General features: G+C 34.5%; 1 protein-coding gene across 2 annotated transcripts in view; it reads right to left on the reverse strand.

Moving 5' to 3' along the window:
* cdh22 (cadherin 22) overlaps positions 1–12939 on the reverse strand; it is a 160610-nt gene that overhangs the window by 20873 nt on the left and 126798 nt on the right. For both annotated transcript variants that reach the window (XM_032550378.1, XM_032550377.1), the window contains one exon: positions 7458–7579. In XM_032550378.1, coding sequence (XP_032406269.1) covers positions 7458–7579 — 122 coding nt within the window. The remainder of the gene's footprint in view (positions 1–7457; positions 7580–12939) is intronic.

Below are 12939 nucleotides of genomic sequence, written 5' to 3' on the forward strand. Positions count from 1 at the left end.
CTTAAATCTCTTGCATCTTTGGAAAGCTAGAGGGGGAGACTTTCCCAAAAGTGGAGCCCATTTGCACTGGATGTGTCTAAAAGGTGAAGGTTGTGAGAAGGAGGCATCTTTCTTATTCACAGTCAAAATCAGCAAACCAGAAAGGTAATGAATACCTGAATAAATAAAAAAATAAACATGAAACAACCTAAAATGTGCTGGGAGGCTCATCACTGAAAGCAGAATTCTTCCATTACTTTGAAGGGTGAAAATTCTTATTATTGTGCCCTTCGGATAATTAAACTGTTTTTTTTTTTTTCTTTTTTCATGGCTCTGGGGCACACAGGAGATTCACAGCAATAACAATAAATGTGGTTGTTGCCAAAGTTCAAACGTGTCCAAGTCTTGTTTTACCTGCCGATAAGAGATTTTCTTGACATTATTCATACAGACAATTATGATTTATAAAAACATAAAACGAGCTGCATTGTAAATACTGTGTTTTACTAAGGTCTTTGAATACTAGCTTAAGAAGATCTCACACAGAAGGTTGTAGGTGGTTAAAAGTAACTTCTTCCAGTCAGTCTGTATGGCTGAGTTATTTTTATTTGAAGAGTATTAAAGTCTCAAACTACTGCATCTCTATCTGTTGGTGTTTGTCCCATTTCATGGTAAGTTATGATTTGGTTCTGACTTGCATAAATCTCGCACACATTGCTTCTTGTACATTGTATCGTCTCAGCTCACATAGGGCCACCATGACAAGCATCCACAGTGCTGTAGCTCCATTGTAGAAAATGATTTAGCAAACACTTTATTCTAAATTTACAAGTGAAGAGGAGATTAAAATAATTAGTGTACTGAATCAGTTTGTTGCAGGCTTTTAGAATAAAAAGGCTTTATTATAATTGGGCGCTGGTAGTAAAAACAAAGCTCTAAAGAGCTCTCAACTATGTCAAAAAGCGACTTTAAAATGCAAACTTACAGAATCATTAAAAATCCTTTTGAATATTGGTAATTTTAACAAAATTTCACAAAATATTAGAGGGACAGTAAGGTCCTCCAACCAAAAATCACATAAAGATGATAAAAATAATCTAAACTGCAATAGTAAAAAAGTTTTAATTGCTATAATGGCAATAAAATTTTATATATATATTAGATGAAAATAAGATTCTCTTTCATTTTGCATTTTCCTTTTTTCTTCTCACACATATGTCTAGTTAAAAACAGACTTCATCGAATGAAGACAATTTTAAATATAAAACTGCCAGGGGTAAATATAATTTTTGGCTTTACAGTACATAAAGGGGAACTATACATTTGCTGAAAAGGGCATGTCTGAACTTTTAAGCCATGGGTTTGGCAACATGGCATAAAAGTGCTGCGCAACACTGGTGGGCGGAAAGAGCTTGATTGCTGAAAGGAAGACATCACAGTGACTGGCAGCTAATTTTGTTTTTACAGACTAGGAATATGAAAACATCAACTAAATGGTATCATACAACACCTGAGGCATATGTCCCTAAAATGTTATCATTCAAGCCATGTTGTCTTTGAGTGCAAAAACATACTTCAAGAAGCTGTGAGGATACAGTGATGCATCTGCAAGTTACGCTGTCATCCATTTTCTGAATTGTGGTAACTTGACTCACCTTACAGAAGTTCAACTTAATTCCCTAAAGAAAATAATTCTACCTTTTGCAGTTAAGATGCCATGAGAAATAATTTCCACAGTCCCTCAGTGTCTATAAAAACAATGTTCTAAATATTTTCCTTCAAATATTTAGAAAGAAAAATAGGAAAAAGCTGCTTTTTAACCACCTATTCACAAAAGATACATATCGGAATCTACAATGGTGTAGACTTTTGCTGCTTGTTTTATCATCACTCTTGTTGCTTTCGAAGGGAACTGTTAAACTTGTTTTCAAAGTAACACTTGCTCCTAGCATCAGACATTACTGTGTCTAATGTATTATGGCAAAGAATCCAAATGACACCTTTTGCATGTATGAGAGCTGCTATAGGTGTTTAAAAAAATAGCATTTCTGATGTCATGGGAATGAGAACATGTTGTGCTTTTAAGGAGCAATGTGGGTGTTCATGGTTTTAGTCTCTTAATAAAAGTGGGGAGGGCAAACTCTTTTCAGGTCAGGGACACAAAGGCACTAACCTGGAAGTAAAGCCAAAGCGCTATAAAGCTTTTAATGTAGAATCTCAGATTAAAGCATGCACACATAGGCAGTGCAGTGATTAACTTAAAAATAGCAAAAAATAGTTTATAACAGTTACCCAATTAGTTAAATAAACAACAAAAAATCCAATATGGTAATCACCTAAGCATTAATGATCACCTTAATTATGAAGTGAAAATGGATGTGACCAATCAGTGTTTGATGAAGAACTATCCCAAAGTTGTCCTGGAGTGTGTGATACTTATAGTAGAAAGTCAACCATGTTGGTTCAGCAGCAGGGTATTTGTGAATTGAGCTTCCTTCCAAAATGAGATTGGTCTAATGCACAAAATCAAGGTTATGGTGACCAAATAAATGCTATGTCTTTGCATTTTATTTCTTTAGAAAAGTTTTGAACACTCTTGGTGTGGCTCAGTAGTGTCCTGCTGTGTTAAGAAGCTGTTATTGTGATATGCTGTTGTAGCTTAAAGTGGCAATAGGTAAACAGAAATGCTTTGGTATTAACTCTAAAAAGTGTATTTGGGCTGTAGTTCATGTTATGGACTTATTTACGTTAATCTCACTTAATTCTTTTGGCTTAGATATGACAACTTACATTTTTGTGTCGAATTGAAGTAAAAGTTACAAATTTTACCTAAAAGGAAATTTTTACTTTGACTTTACTTGAAACAATTAAGTTCAATGTTGTGTTCGTATTCTATGTCTGACGTTATGACGCAAGCTTCACCAGGGACAGAGACAGATCCTGTACTGACCAGGGTGCTGTAAGGAGGCCATAGTCCTTGACACCGCTGTCACAGATTTGATTCCTGACCTGATGACCTTTGATGCATGTCTTCCCCCACTTTCATAACCCACTTTCCACATATACATATACACACTACTGTTACAAATGAGTACTGGTACAGCTTTCATCTAGGCGTGAAATCTGCTATTGTATCTGACCGTCTTAAATATTTTAGAGACAACAAAAGGACGAGGCATTTGGTGAGTAGGACAAATGACTCATACAGTCTCTTACACATGGAAGAATGTCTAGCAAGTCCGGAAGTTAGACAGTGCTTTTGTTGCCTGATTTGTTGTAACTTTACTATATATACCCAATGTGTCTTGTTTGTTTTTCTATTTCTTCTCCATGTATATGAGGTGAGCGAGTGTTGCATACATGAGTATCATCAGTGTGTGTGTATGTTTCAACCTTAACATTTAACTATGTCTCCCGGGGGTTGGAGGTTGGCGGTGCTGTGGCTAAACTGAGGTGATCTGTCGCAGTGACCCAATCCATCAGCTGAGACAACACGGTGAAGTTGACAGGCCACTGTTACCCAAGGCCATTCTTTGTCCAAACAGCCCTTTTTTGTTCACATTGCACTATATGATATCTGTCCCTTTGTATTTTGTCAGGAAAATACCACAGGATCAGGAATGGGTTGACCGTGGAAATTGTAGTTCACATTTAATAAAGACAAAACTACAGAATTTAGGAGAGATTTTAAGTCAAATCAGAATTTGCCACTATGGAAACTGTTAATTCTGCTTACTTTGAACATGCTTACAAAGCTATGAGATAAATGAAAAACTATTTTCATTCTTAAGATGGTTGGGGATGCCTGCATCATTTCCCATCACAAGTAAGGAAAAAGTATTTATACTGCTCTATCTGTCTTTGTCATGTAACTATATTCATCAAGGCCTAAGAAGCACAGTCTGTATGTTCCATTGTCCCAGGTTGAGCAGAGTTCACAATGAAAACATGTTTAACCCATGTCATTTAGTTATTTTGCTCCTACCTAACCTCTCTCTGCCCCCTTGTGTATTTTCCTTCTAAACACAAAAATGATTGTGTTGCCAGCCCTCAAATAGGATCAAACACAACCGCAGTAAAAAGGTTTAGGTAAATCTGATTTTCTCTGTGGTTCCACTAAAAGCAAGAGCTGAGCCAGAAATCCGACACTTTGTTAACAAAAGTGGGAGATAACACAGCACAAAACAGGCTGCAATAGAGCAACCCTTTTTAGCTTAGTAAACCAGGGTTTGATCTGATATATCAAGAGTGTGACAGCAAAGGATGTGAGTGCGGTAGGTGTTCTTGCAAGCCTTTATTATACTGTATGTCTCTACAGAGACAGGTATTGAGATGCAACAAGGGATAAAAAATAAAATAGATATCTGTCTCATTGTTATACCGACAGCCAAGTTGGACTGTCTATGAAAAATAATTACTGCTTACCTATAATTAGTAAGAACAAAGTCAGGCAATCAATCACGTACAGTGAATCATGGCTCAAACTAGATTTCAGCCTTTCCTTGGAAAAAAACAACTAGTGTCCACTCCTCTTATTGAAAGTTTTGCATCTTAAGCTTAAGCTGGTCAATTACTATCAGTCCATTTACATAATTCCAGGTGGTCTGTGTGCTAAATTAATCTTAAACGAACAGTGAATAAAGCAACCACAACCTGTTCTTAACTCAGATGCAGCAACTGACTAGCATGCACATTCTGTGAATCCAAAGGGAAATGCATTAGGCAAAGGAGGGGCGCACACCAGCATCTGCTAATTCCAGGTAAAAGTAAATTTGACTTAATTATAGCCATTTCTGAAAGCTGCTGGTTTTTCCAAGCTTGCAAATTGATCAACAACATACAAGGGAACTAGAACAAAATGAATCTCATTTTACAATAACAAAATCTGTCTGTTGATGTACATACCCCAAGGCTATTCTTTTGGCAGCTTTTTTTGTTACTGAACAAACAGTTGCATCTTTGCTAACTGTAGACATCAAAGAACTACAGCATTTCAGACAACAACCCTTTAGTTCAATGCAACCTTTGAATTTTGATATCTAAATTACAGGTAAAGTAAAAGTCTAATCAAAATTCTTGCAAGTGGGTACTGTATTTATGTTCTGTAAAATGGTGTGTACATATGACAATCTGGTGGTTTAACTAGAAATACTGCAAATTATATTATAATGTAGTTCTCTGAAACAGAATAAAGGTACAGGCCATTTGCCATAACAATGATCCAAAAGGCATTTTTTTTCTTTTGAGGGGAATTGTTGCAACCCTTTTTGCTTAAAATAGCTAAGGGTTGTCCTACAGGTTTCACAGTTGAAAAATCCACAACCAAATGGTAAGTGGTAACCACTGTGTGATCATCCACAACTCAGTTACGCAAAATGCACAAATGAAAGTATGATGTTAATAAAATAAAATGAATAAAATGTAATTTATTGGGTAAGCATTTTCACCATTTAATTTAAATTAATTTATTCATTTATTTAGCAGGGACAAGGTATATAAATGTAGAAGACAACAAGTCTGTCACTTGAGCACCAAGAGTACATAGCTACAGCTAACTCGCAACTCCAGTCGCTGATTGGGCATTTCAATACATGGAAATACATGCAACATATAAATCAAAAAACAATAAACATACATACATTTGCCTGCCTTCATATTCATATAGTACATGGTAAAACAGCACCAAAGGATCAACAAAAGTGTACATATGAATTTTTTAATGTCATAGTTTAATGTTTGTATTGTTTGTTCATAATAACAACATGAAATATGTTCCTGCCTTTATCTCTCTAGTGAGCGCAAAAGAAAATGTAATTTTCTTTTTAGCAGGAAGACTAATCATCTCGTTGTGATTAGGAGATGAAGGTTAATGTGGGATTTTGCAGATGGGGAAAGGAGCTGGGAGTGGGAGAGATCAGACCAGACAGTGCTCAGCTGAGGCTCAGACTGGCAGTATAGTAGAGGCACAAGGGGGCTATAAGTGGTTAAGAGCCTATGGATCAATGAGAGGAGAGGCCTGAGCCTCATTACACATGTAAATGCAGCTTCCAACATGGGGGCCCTGCTTTAAAGTCTCGCTGTTTTAATTATTCCTTTGCTCTACCCATGATAATTGGGTCTAACTCTGCCAAAGGCCTGTTGGCGGCGGTGTAAGGTGAATAAAACTCCCTAACTACTTTGTCCATTTTTTAATCGTTATCAACTGAAAGACCTGGACCTCTATATGATTGGAAGGCAGCAGCGCCTTTTGTCTTGGTTATCCAGACAGGCCTGTCCAATCAATCATCACTGTTTGGTTGGTACATGGTAAAACGGCCCTTTGCCCTAAACTTATTAATAATTTTGGGCTTTTAAGATGCCACTGGTGGTTTTCTATTTGTTCATGTTGTGGGAAATAAACAAGTGAATTGAGTTTTAATTTTATAGCCTAAAGAACACACTTTTATCAAACAGAATTTTACACATCACAAAGTAAACCTTTATAATGGAATAATCTGATATTCATTTAAATACTATTTCCAAGAATATTTTCTACAAAGCAAATACCTGCAAATCCTTGCAAGGTCATGTTAATTGTTTAACTGGTTCATGTTCAGAATAATTTTTCTTGTTCTGTGTAAGATTTTTTACTCCAAATGTTTGCAAAAATGCTTTACAAATGCAAAAATATACATAAATTTATAGACAAACAGAAGTGAATTACTTATTTTTTATTAGAATTTCTAACAAAGAAAAGAAATGCAACACTGATTCATGCTCTTGTGCCAATTAAACATACGGAAATCCTCATAAGCTTTCAGTTATGTTAAACTTAGGCTTAAAAAAAATCAGGATATTACTTGTGCTTATGTGACAAATCCCTTGAAATCTACAGCTTTTTATTTTAAGACTCAAATATTTTAACAATGTGTCACTTTCATTCAATAGGGAAGGCAGAGAACAGAATGAAAGATGTGAAACTCCAGAGACTTGACATGCTAGAAATGTTAGAAACTATTTCTAGTATTTTTCATATGTCTGGACTAACAAGTAAGGTTGATGACAAACAAATGTAGTCCTACAAAGACCCTTGCTGGATAATACTGTATGTCATAGTCTAATGAAATCCATCTCAAGTCATTGAAAAAAAAATTATGTTTTGTCAAAAGGTAAAATTCTTAACATAGATTAAATACTTTCTTTTAGTTAAAACTTAGTTTAGGAGTATGCAAACGCATGCAAAAAAGATATGTATTTTTCTTTCTATATATGCATTTGTCTGATTTTTGTTTTATTTTACAAGATATCTATTATATTAAAAATGACAAAATTATGTCACAAACACCTGGTATTTTAACCTAAGTGGCTAAACTTTTGAGAGCAAGTGTTCCGTGCCAACTGTGAATGTGTCTTTCAGTGTTATGTGCTTTTTTTGATATTGGGCAATTCATATATATTTAGCAGATCTTTTTTGTTTTAAAAAAAAGTAACAATCATACCTGGCCTGGCTTGGCATCTTCACATATAGCAGCTTCATATGGTGTAGCCAGTTCAGGAGGATTGTCATTTACATCCAGGATCCGAATACTAATGGCTGAAAAGGACGCCATTGTGTGGTTATCTGTAGAAAACCAAAACAGAAAGTATTTAGACGTGGGAATTCTTCACTGCACCAATTCAGAACAAATGTCAAGTCAAAAAGCTGCAAGACTAGTAGGTCCAATTCTTACCTAAATACAGTATTCATAAACATTATGACAAATGGTGTGATGGTGAAATTGCAATGCAGTACAGTCAAAGTCAGCAAAGAAAATAATGGCAGTGAGGAACAGACCACTTGCTATGAGTCATTCACTTTAAAAGCAATCCCTTCTCCTGAGCAAGTATGTGGTGACAGTGGGAATAAATTGTTTTTAACAGGAAGAAATATCCAATGGAACAACGCTCAGTATTAGTGTTGTGTTGATAAATGCATAAGAAAATACACCAAAAAGACAGAAACAAAAGTCCTGGAGTACCGAGACCAAATCAGTAAATTAGAATATTGTTAAATAGTTAATTTAGTGTAGTAATTCAGTAAGCAAAACAAATTACACTACTATGCACAGACTGATGGGTTTTTTTATTTCTGTTTTCCACCTACATTCAAAATATGACAAAGATTAGAATCAGACTAATAAAATCAGCCTTTAAACTGTAGTAAAGCAATATTATAATGTATTTAATGGGATTAATAGTAGTCTTTTGTTGTTTAATAAAAACTGTCAGATCAAGATGTTATTAGTTATTATTTACTGAGTCTAAAACCTCACCTGTTTAAAGTTGTCTTTGATCAATAATAAGTGTAACATTGATCAATATATTTGATGTATATTTGCTTGATGATTTTGATGATGGCATTAGGCAAAATGCAATGTTTATTGCTGTTTCATAATTGGTTGCTGTGTTATATTTTTATGATGTGATGCACTTTGAACTGCCTTGTTGAAATGTACTACATAAATAAACTCAACTTGACTTAAACATTTGGAATACTGAAATGTGAGCTTAATGAAAAGTATGTTTAATACCTGCATAGGTTGTTATTTTCAAAAGCTACTTTTAATCTGACTAACAAGTCTCATCAGAATACCTGCTCTAATCTATTGAGTGTGTCACATTTGGTGCATAGCATTCAGTTATCATTTTACAAAATTTTTGAGAATCTCACTTAAAATCCTAATAAGTAAATAAAGGAAGTTCAGATGCAAGTTACTTCCTAACTTGCATCTGTAACTTTTGATGCAAGACAGGAAACTTGCATAAAATAGTATTGATTACAACATGGATTCTTTTTAAATAACTAACTAAAGTGTCTGTACACCATTCTTTACCAATGCTTTACGTATGTAAATGTAACCTAAAATGTTTGTTTTAGTTGTTGTTGTTTTTACCTCATGGAGGCCATTATCCTCTGATGCAGTGGTCATTTTGAAACTGAAAATTCTGCCAATTCTGAACACACAACTGTACCTTAGCTTGCTGCACTCATGCCAAAATTGACAAAAGACAGTAGCTTTAAAATACTGCCAACATGCTGATTTAGCAGCATTTTAGTAGTAGAATGCACTATGCATAAGGCATAACACTGTATTAATAGAGATATTTATAAATGACTTTTCAAAAGTCAGCATTAATGAGATAACACAGAGATGTGTATATATCTATTTTTTGCAAGGAAGTGACCAGTTAGTTTAGCATTGTACCAAAGTGCTGAATAACATTTTCTGGCAGTGTTGATTGATATAAAAATGGTATAAAAGGTACCTTTTTCATCTCTGTATCTCTGCCATTGATGACGCAACTTCTGTACCTATGTAATGGCCTGGGTGCAAGTAAGTGCACTCTAAAAATGACAAAATAATACACTTTACCCCAGAATTTTAGTGTTCTTCCTAGATATACATGAACTCCAAAAACAATTTTCTTAATGGACTAAAATGTGAATGAAAAAATTAAGAAGATATATTATTACCACAATTAGGACTCACTTCAAATTAGCAACATTTTTGTTTGAGTCTTAATTCTCATCCTTAATGATATGATAATATTTGATATTCAGTAGTTTCAGTCATGCTCACAAAGCATTGTGTACAATAAGGACAGAAGCCGGAGGGCCACTGAATGTGTCTATGTGTTTTGTGTGTGCATATGTGAAAGTATAAGTTTGTATACAAAAAAAAAAAAAAAAGAGTCAGAGAACATTATGTGGGAGCTTAATGAACGATCTGGTTGCTTGCAGCGCTGGTGTGGGTATCCTGGTTAATTAGAATACACAGCCCAGGAATAAATAATGCACAACTAACACAATTGAGCGGCACCCCACAGAAAAGGCAGCAACAGCTTACCCATAGATAAATATAATCCACACAAACGTCTACTGCTAGAAGTATCACATTGGATGTATAAAATTTGCTTAACATTGGTAGGGAGTCAAGTGCAACAACCTCAAATAATAATACAAATTGGTTGTTTACAGAAAAATAAGACAAAAATGAATATGCCAGACTAATTGAGAATAAAGCATGGCTTGATGCACCAAACACAGTAAAACAAAGCAATTAGACTTAACGTGCTGGAGAGGGTTTTTCAAGCACTCACTCGTTGTCTCACCTCAAAAATCTAACTATGTATAATACAAGATTTGACAAATAGGTTTGTGCAAACTAGTTTATGTTGGACAGAAACATAAATACTCTTTGAGTACCAGTGCCAAACAGCTCTATTCTTCTGTTTTTGCTTCTATTAAGGTTCTTAGTATACAATCCAGTAAATGTCAAAATGTTCACCCTCTAGATTTGAAGAAATCCAAACAGATTTATTGAAACAAAATGGACCATCTAGCATTTAAACTAAAAAAAGAAAAAATAATTGTAAAACAGGTTCATTCATGTGAACAAAGTGGTACTGTTCCAAATCTGTCTTCAGATATAGGGGAAAAAAAATAATAATACAAGGGTTTCAACAGGCTATTGGCATGCTCTGTATCTTTGCCACACAGACCAGCTGTCGAGAATCATACGGTGGAAACGTCTCTCAGGCACTGCATTATGCTGACATTACTTCAAGAAGACAGATAGAGGATGTGAGCGGGTGTGTCTCCCTTTGCATGCGAGTAGGCATCTGGGGTGTTATAGAGCTTGTGACCAAATGGTTCAACGTTGCTGGAGGAAATTGTTTGGTTTAAAGTGTCACTTTTGTCAGGAGCAAAAAATGAAGATACAAATGTACTTGACTGTGCCTGAGTTTGGTCTCTCCATTGAGCCAAGGCAGGCAAACTGAGTGCAAAATATCGGAGGGAATTTATTTATTAATTTTCTGTGTGGAGTGAACACAGAAAATGTGGAAGAAGGAGAAACCTATGTTTCCTATGTGTCACCTATGTGTCAGACTCACATAATGAATCACAAGACAAATACAAAAATTGTCAAATTTTGTACACATCTTTACCTTTGGATAAAAACAAAGCAAAAAAAAAGAGACACAAACATTAACCTATGCACAAACTACTATTTCTAATGAAATAACGTTCTAAATGTATGCATCAACATTCCCACTTCAGATTAACTCCACTGAGGTTGTTTTAATACACTTTACAAAGTACTCTACTCATATGTAGTGATGCAACATTTTTGGTTGGAGAGCCAACAGTAATTCTATGTATAACTACCTTTGATGTTTGAATCGCTTAAATTAACAGGTGAGCCCACAGTCAGTGAGGCACTGACAGCACTACAACATTTGGCATATTGGTCAGGCTTTGTGTCTTAGAGAAACAAAAGGCTAAAATAAATTTTCCAGTATATAGCATTCCTTATAAATGTGTTTACATTTGATCATACTGCATGACAAACTTCAATATTTTTTGTGACAGACAACACAACACAAGGGAGCAAAGGAGCAAAATCTGCAGACTAGAAACTTCATGTAGTCATTTCTTATTTCTGAACTATGAAGCACCCTAAAATGAACATCTCTGAGAGCTGGTAAGAGTTGCTCCATCATAAAAGAATCCAAATGAAACATTAAAATTTGCAGACTAACACGTGAACACATTCACATTACATTCCATGTGAAACACCATGCCAGTGAAAGTGTCAAGTTTTTTCTTTACTGAGGAAATTACACAAACATTCCTACATTTGTCTAACAGCTAAGTGTCAGACAGGAATGTTGGACTATTAGTCTGACGAGTGGTACTTACGGTGATCACAATCAATATTTTAGTTTAACAGTTGAAAATATTGAAGTTTTATTTATTATTGGAGTTTTGGTTTAGGGGCCCAGAACAACAATTTATTTCTAAGATATTTTTTGCCTATGCCTAGCCAAATAAAAACAATTGCCTCTGACCAACTATTTGGTGCCTAAACCTAACAAAATATTAATCAAATTGCTAAAATATCAGCAAAACTTTAACCAACCCTGCTACTATACACAATGATTGATAATGCATGTTACTAATTAATTAATTGGTCAGTATGTCATGTTTATTGTTTGAGTGTAATTTGATTTGATATTCAGCCTTCCTTGTTAATCTATATCTTTGCTTTAACTGTTGCTGCTGGGAAACATTGCACATAAGTTTGTTTTAAAAGAGGAGACTAATTTTTACCTAACCAGTTACAAATAAGAGGCTACAAAATGCTACAGTCAGTTATATGATAAAACACCCTACAGTAAATAAACAGTATTAAAACGTGATTTTTGTTCATCTGTGAACAATTATTCAGTTCTTTTGAACAATCAAGAGTTATTGTTCTTCGCTATTGTCTCTTAATTGCAGAGGATAAATCAAAGTGTGGCAGTCAATATCTCTCACAACAGGAAACCAGCGACGGATTAGCTAATTAAACTTAAAATTTTGTTCTTATCTAAAAATATTACATTAAGATTGTATTTTTTTGCTTGATAGTAACATGCTTTCAAAACAGAGAAAGTAATTCTATTCATTTAACAACATAGTGGTTACAATGACTTATGCAGCTGATTGTACTTAACATAGATACGTAGCAATGAAATTAATTTAGAGAGCTCTAAATTAGTCATAACCCTATACCTGACCTTTGTTGATTATGCTAACATGGTGAATATTTGAAAAGCTCAAGCAGAAGACTGTTTCACAATATTGTGAGACGCAGTAATAACATGTAATAACATCTTGATCTGGCAGTTTTTATTAAACAACAAAGAACTACTATTAATCCCATTAAATACATTATAATATTGCTTTACTACAGTTTAAATCAATAAACTTATTGCATAAGTAAATACATATAAGCAATTGAAAAGACTTGAAAAAGAAAATCTTTGTAATTCTACAACTGTATTTTTTTTAAATATGCTATATGGGATTCCTATTTCTATTCCTATTACCTACTTTTAGCATATGAATAGTATGGCTATGCCCAAATATATGACTGAGTAATAACAAAAATACAC

This window comes from Xiphophorus hellerii, chromosome 20 (assembly GCF_003331165.1).
Source record: "Xiphophorus hellerii strain 12219 chromosome 20, Xiphophorus_hellerii-4.1, whole genome shotgun sequence".
In the NCBI taxonomy this organism is placed as follows: domain Eukaryota; kingdom Metazoa; phylum Chordata; class Actinopteri; order Cyprinodontiformes; family Poeciliidae; genus Xiphophorus; species Xiphophorus hellerii.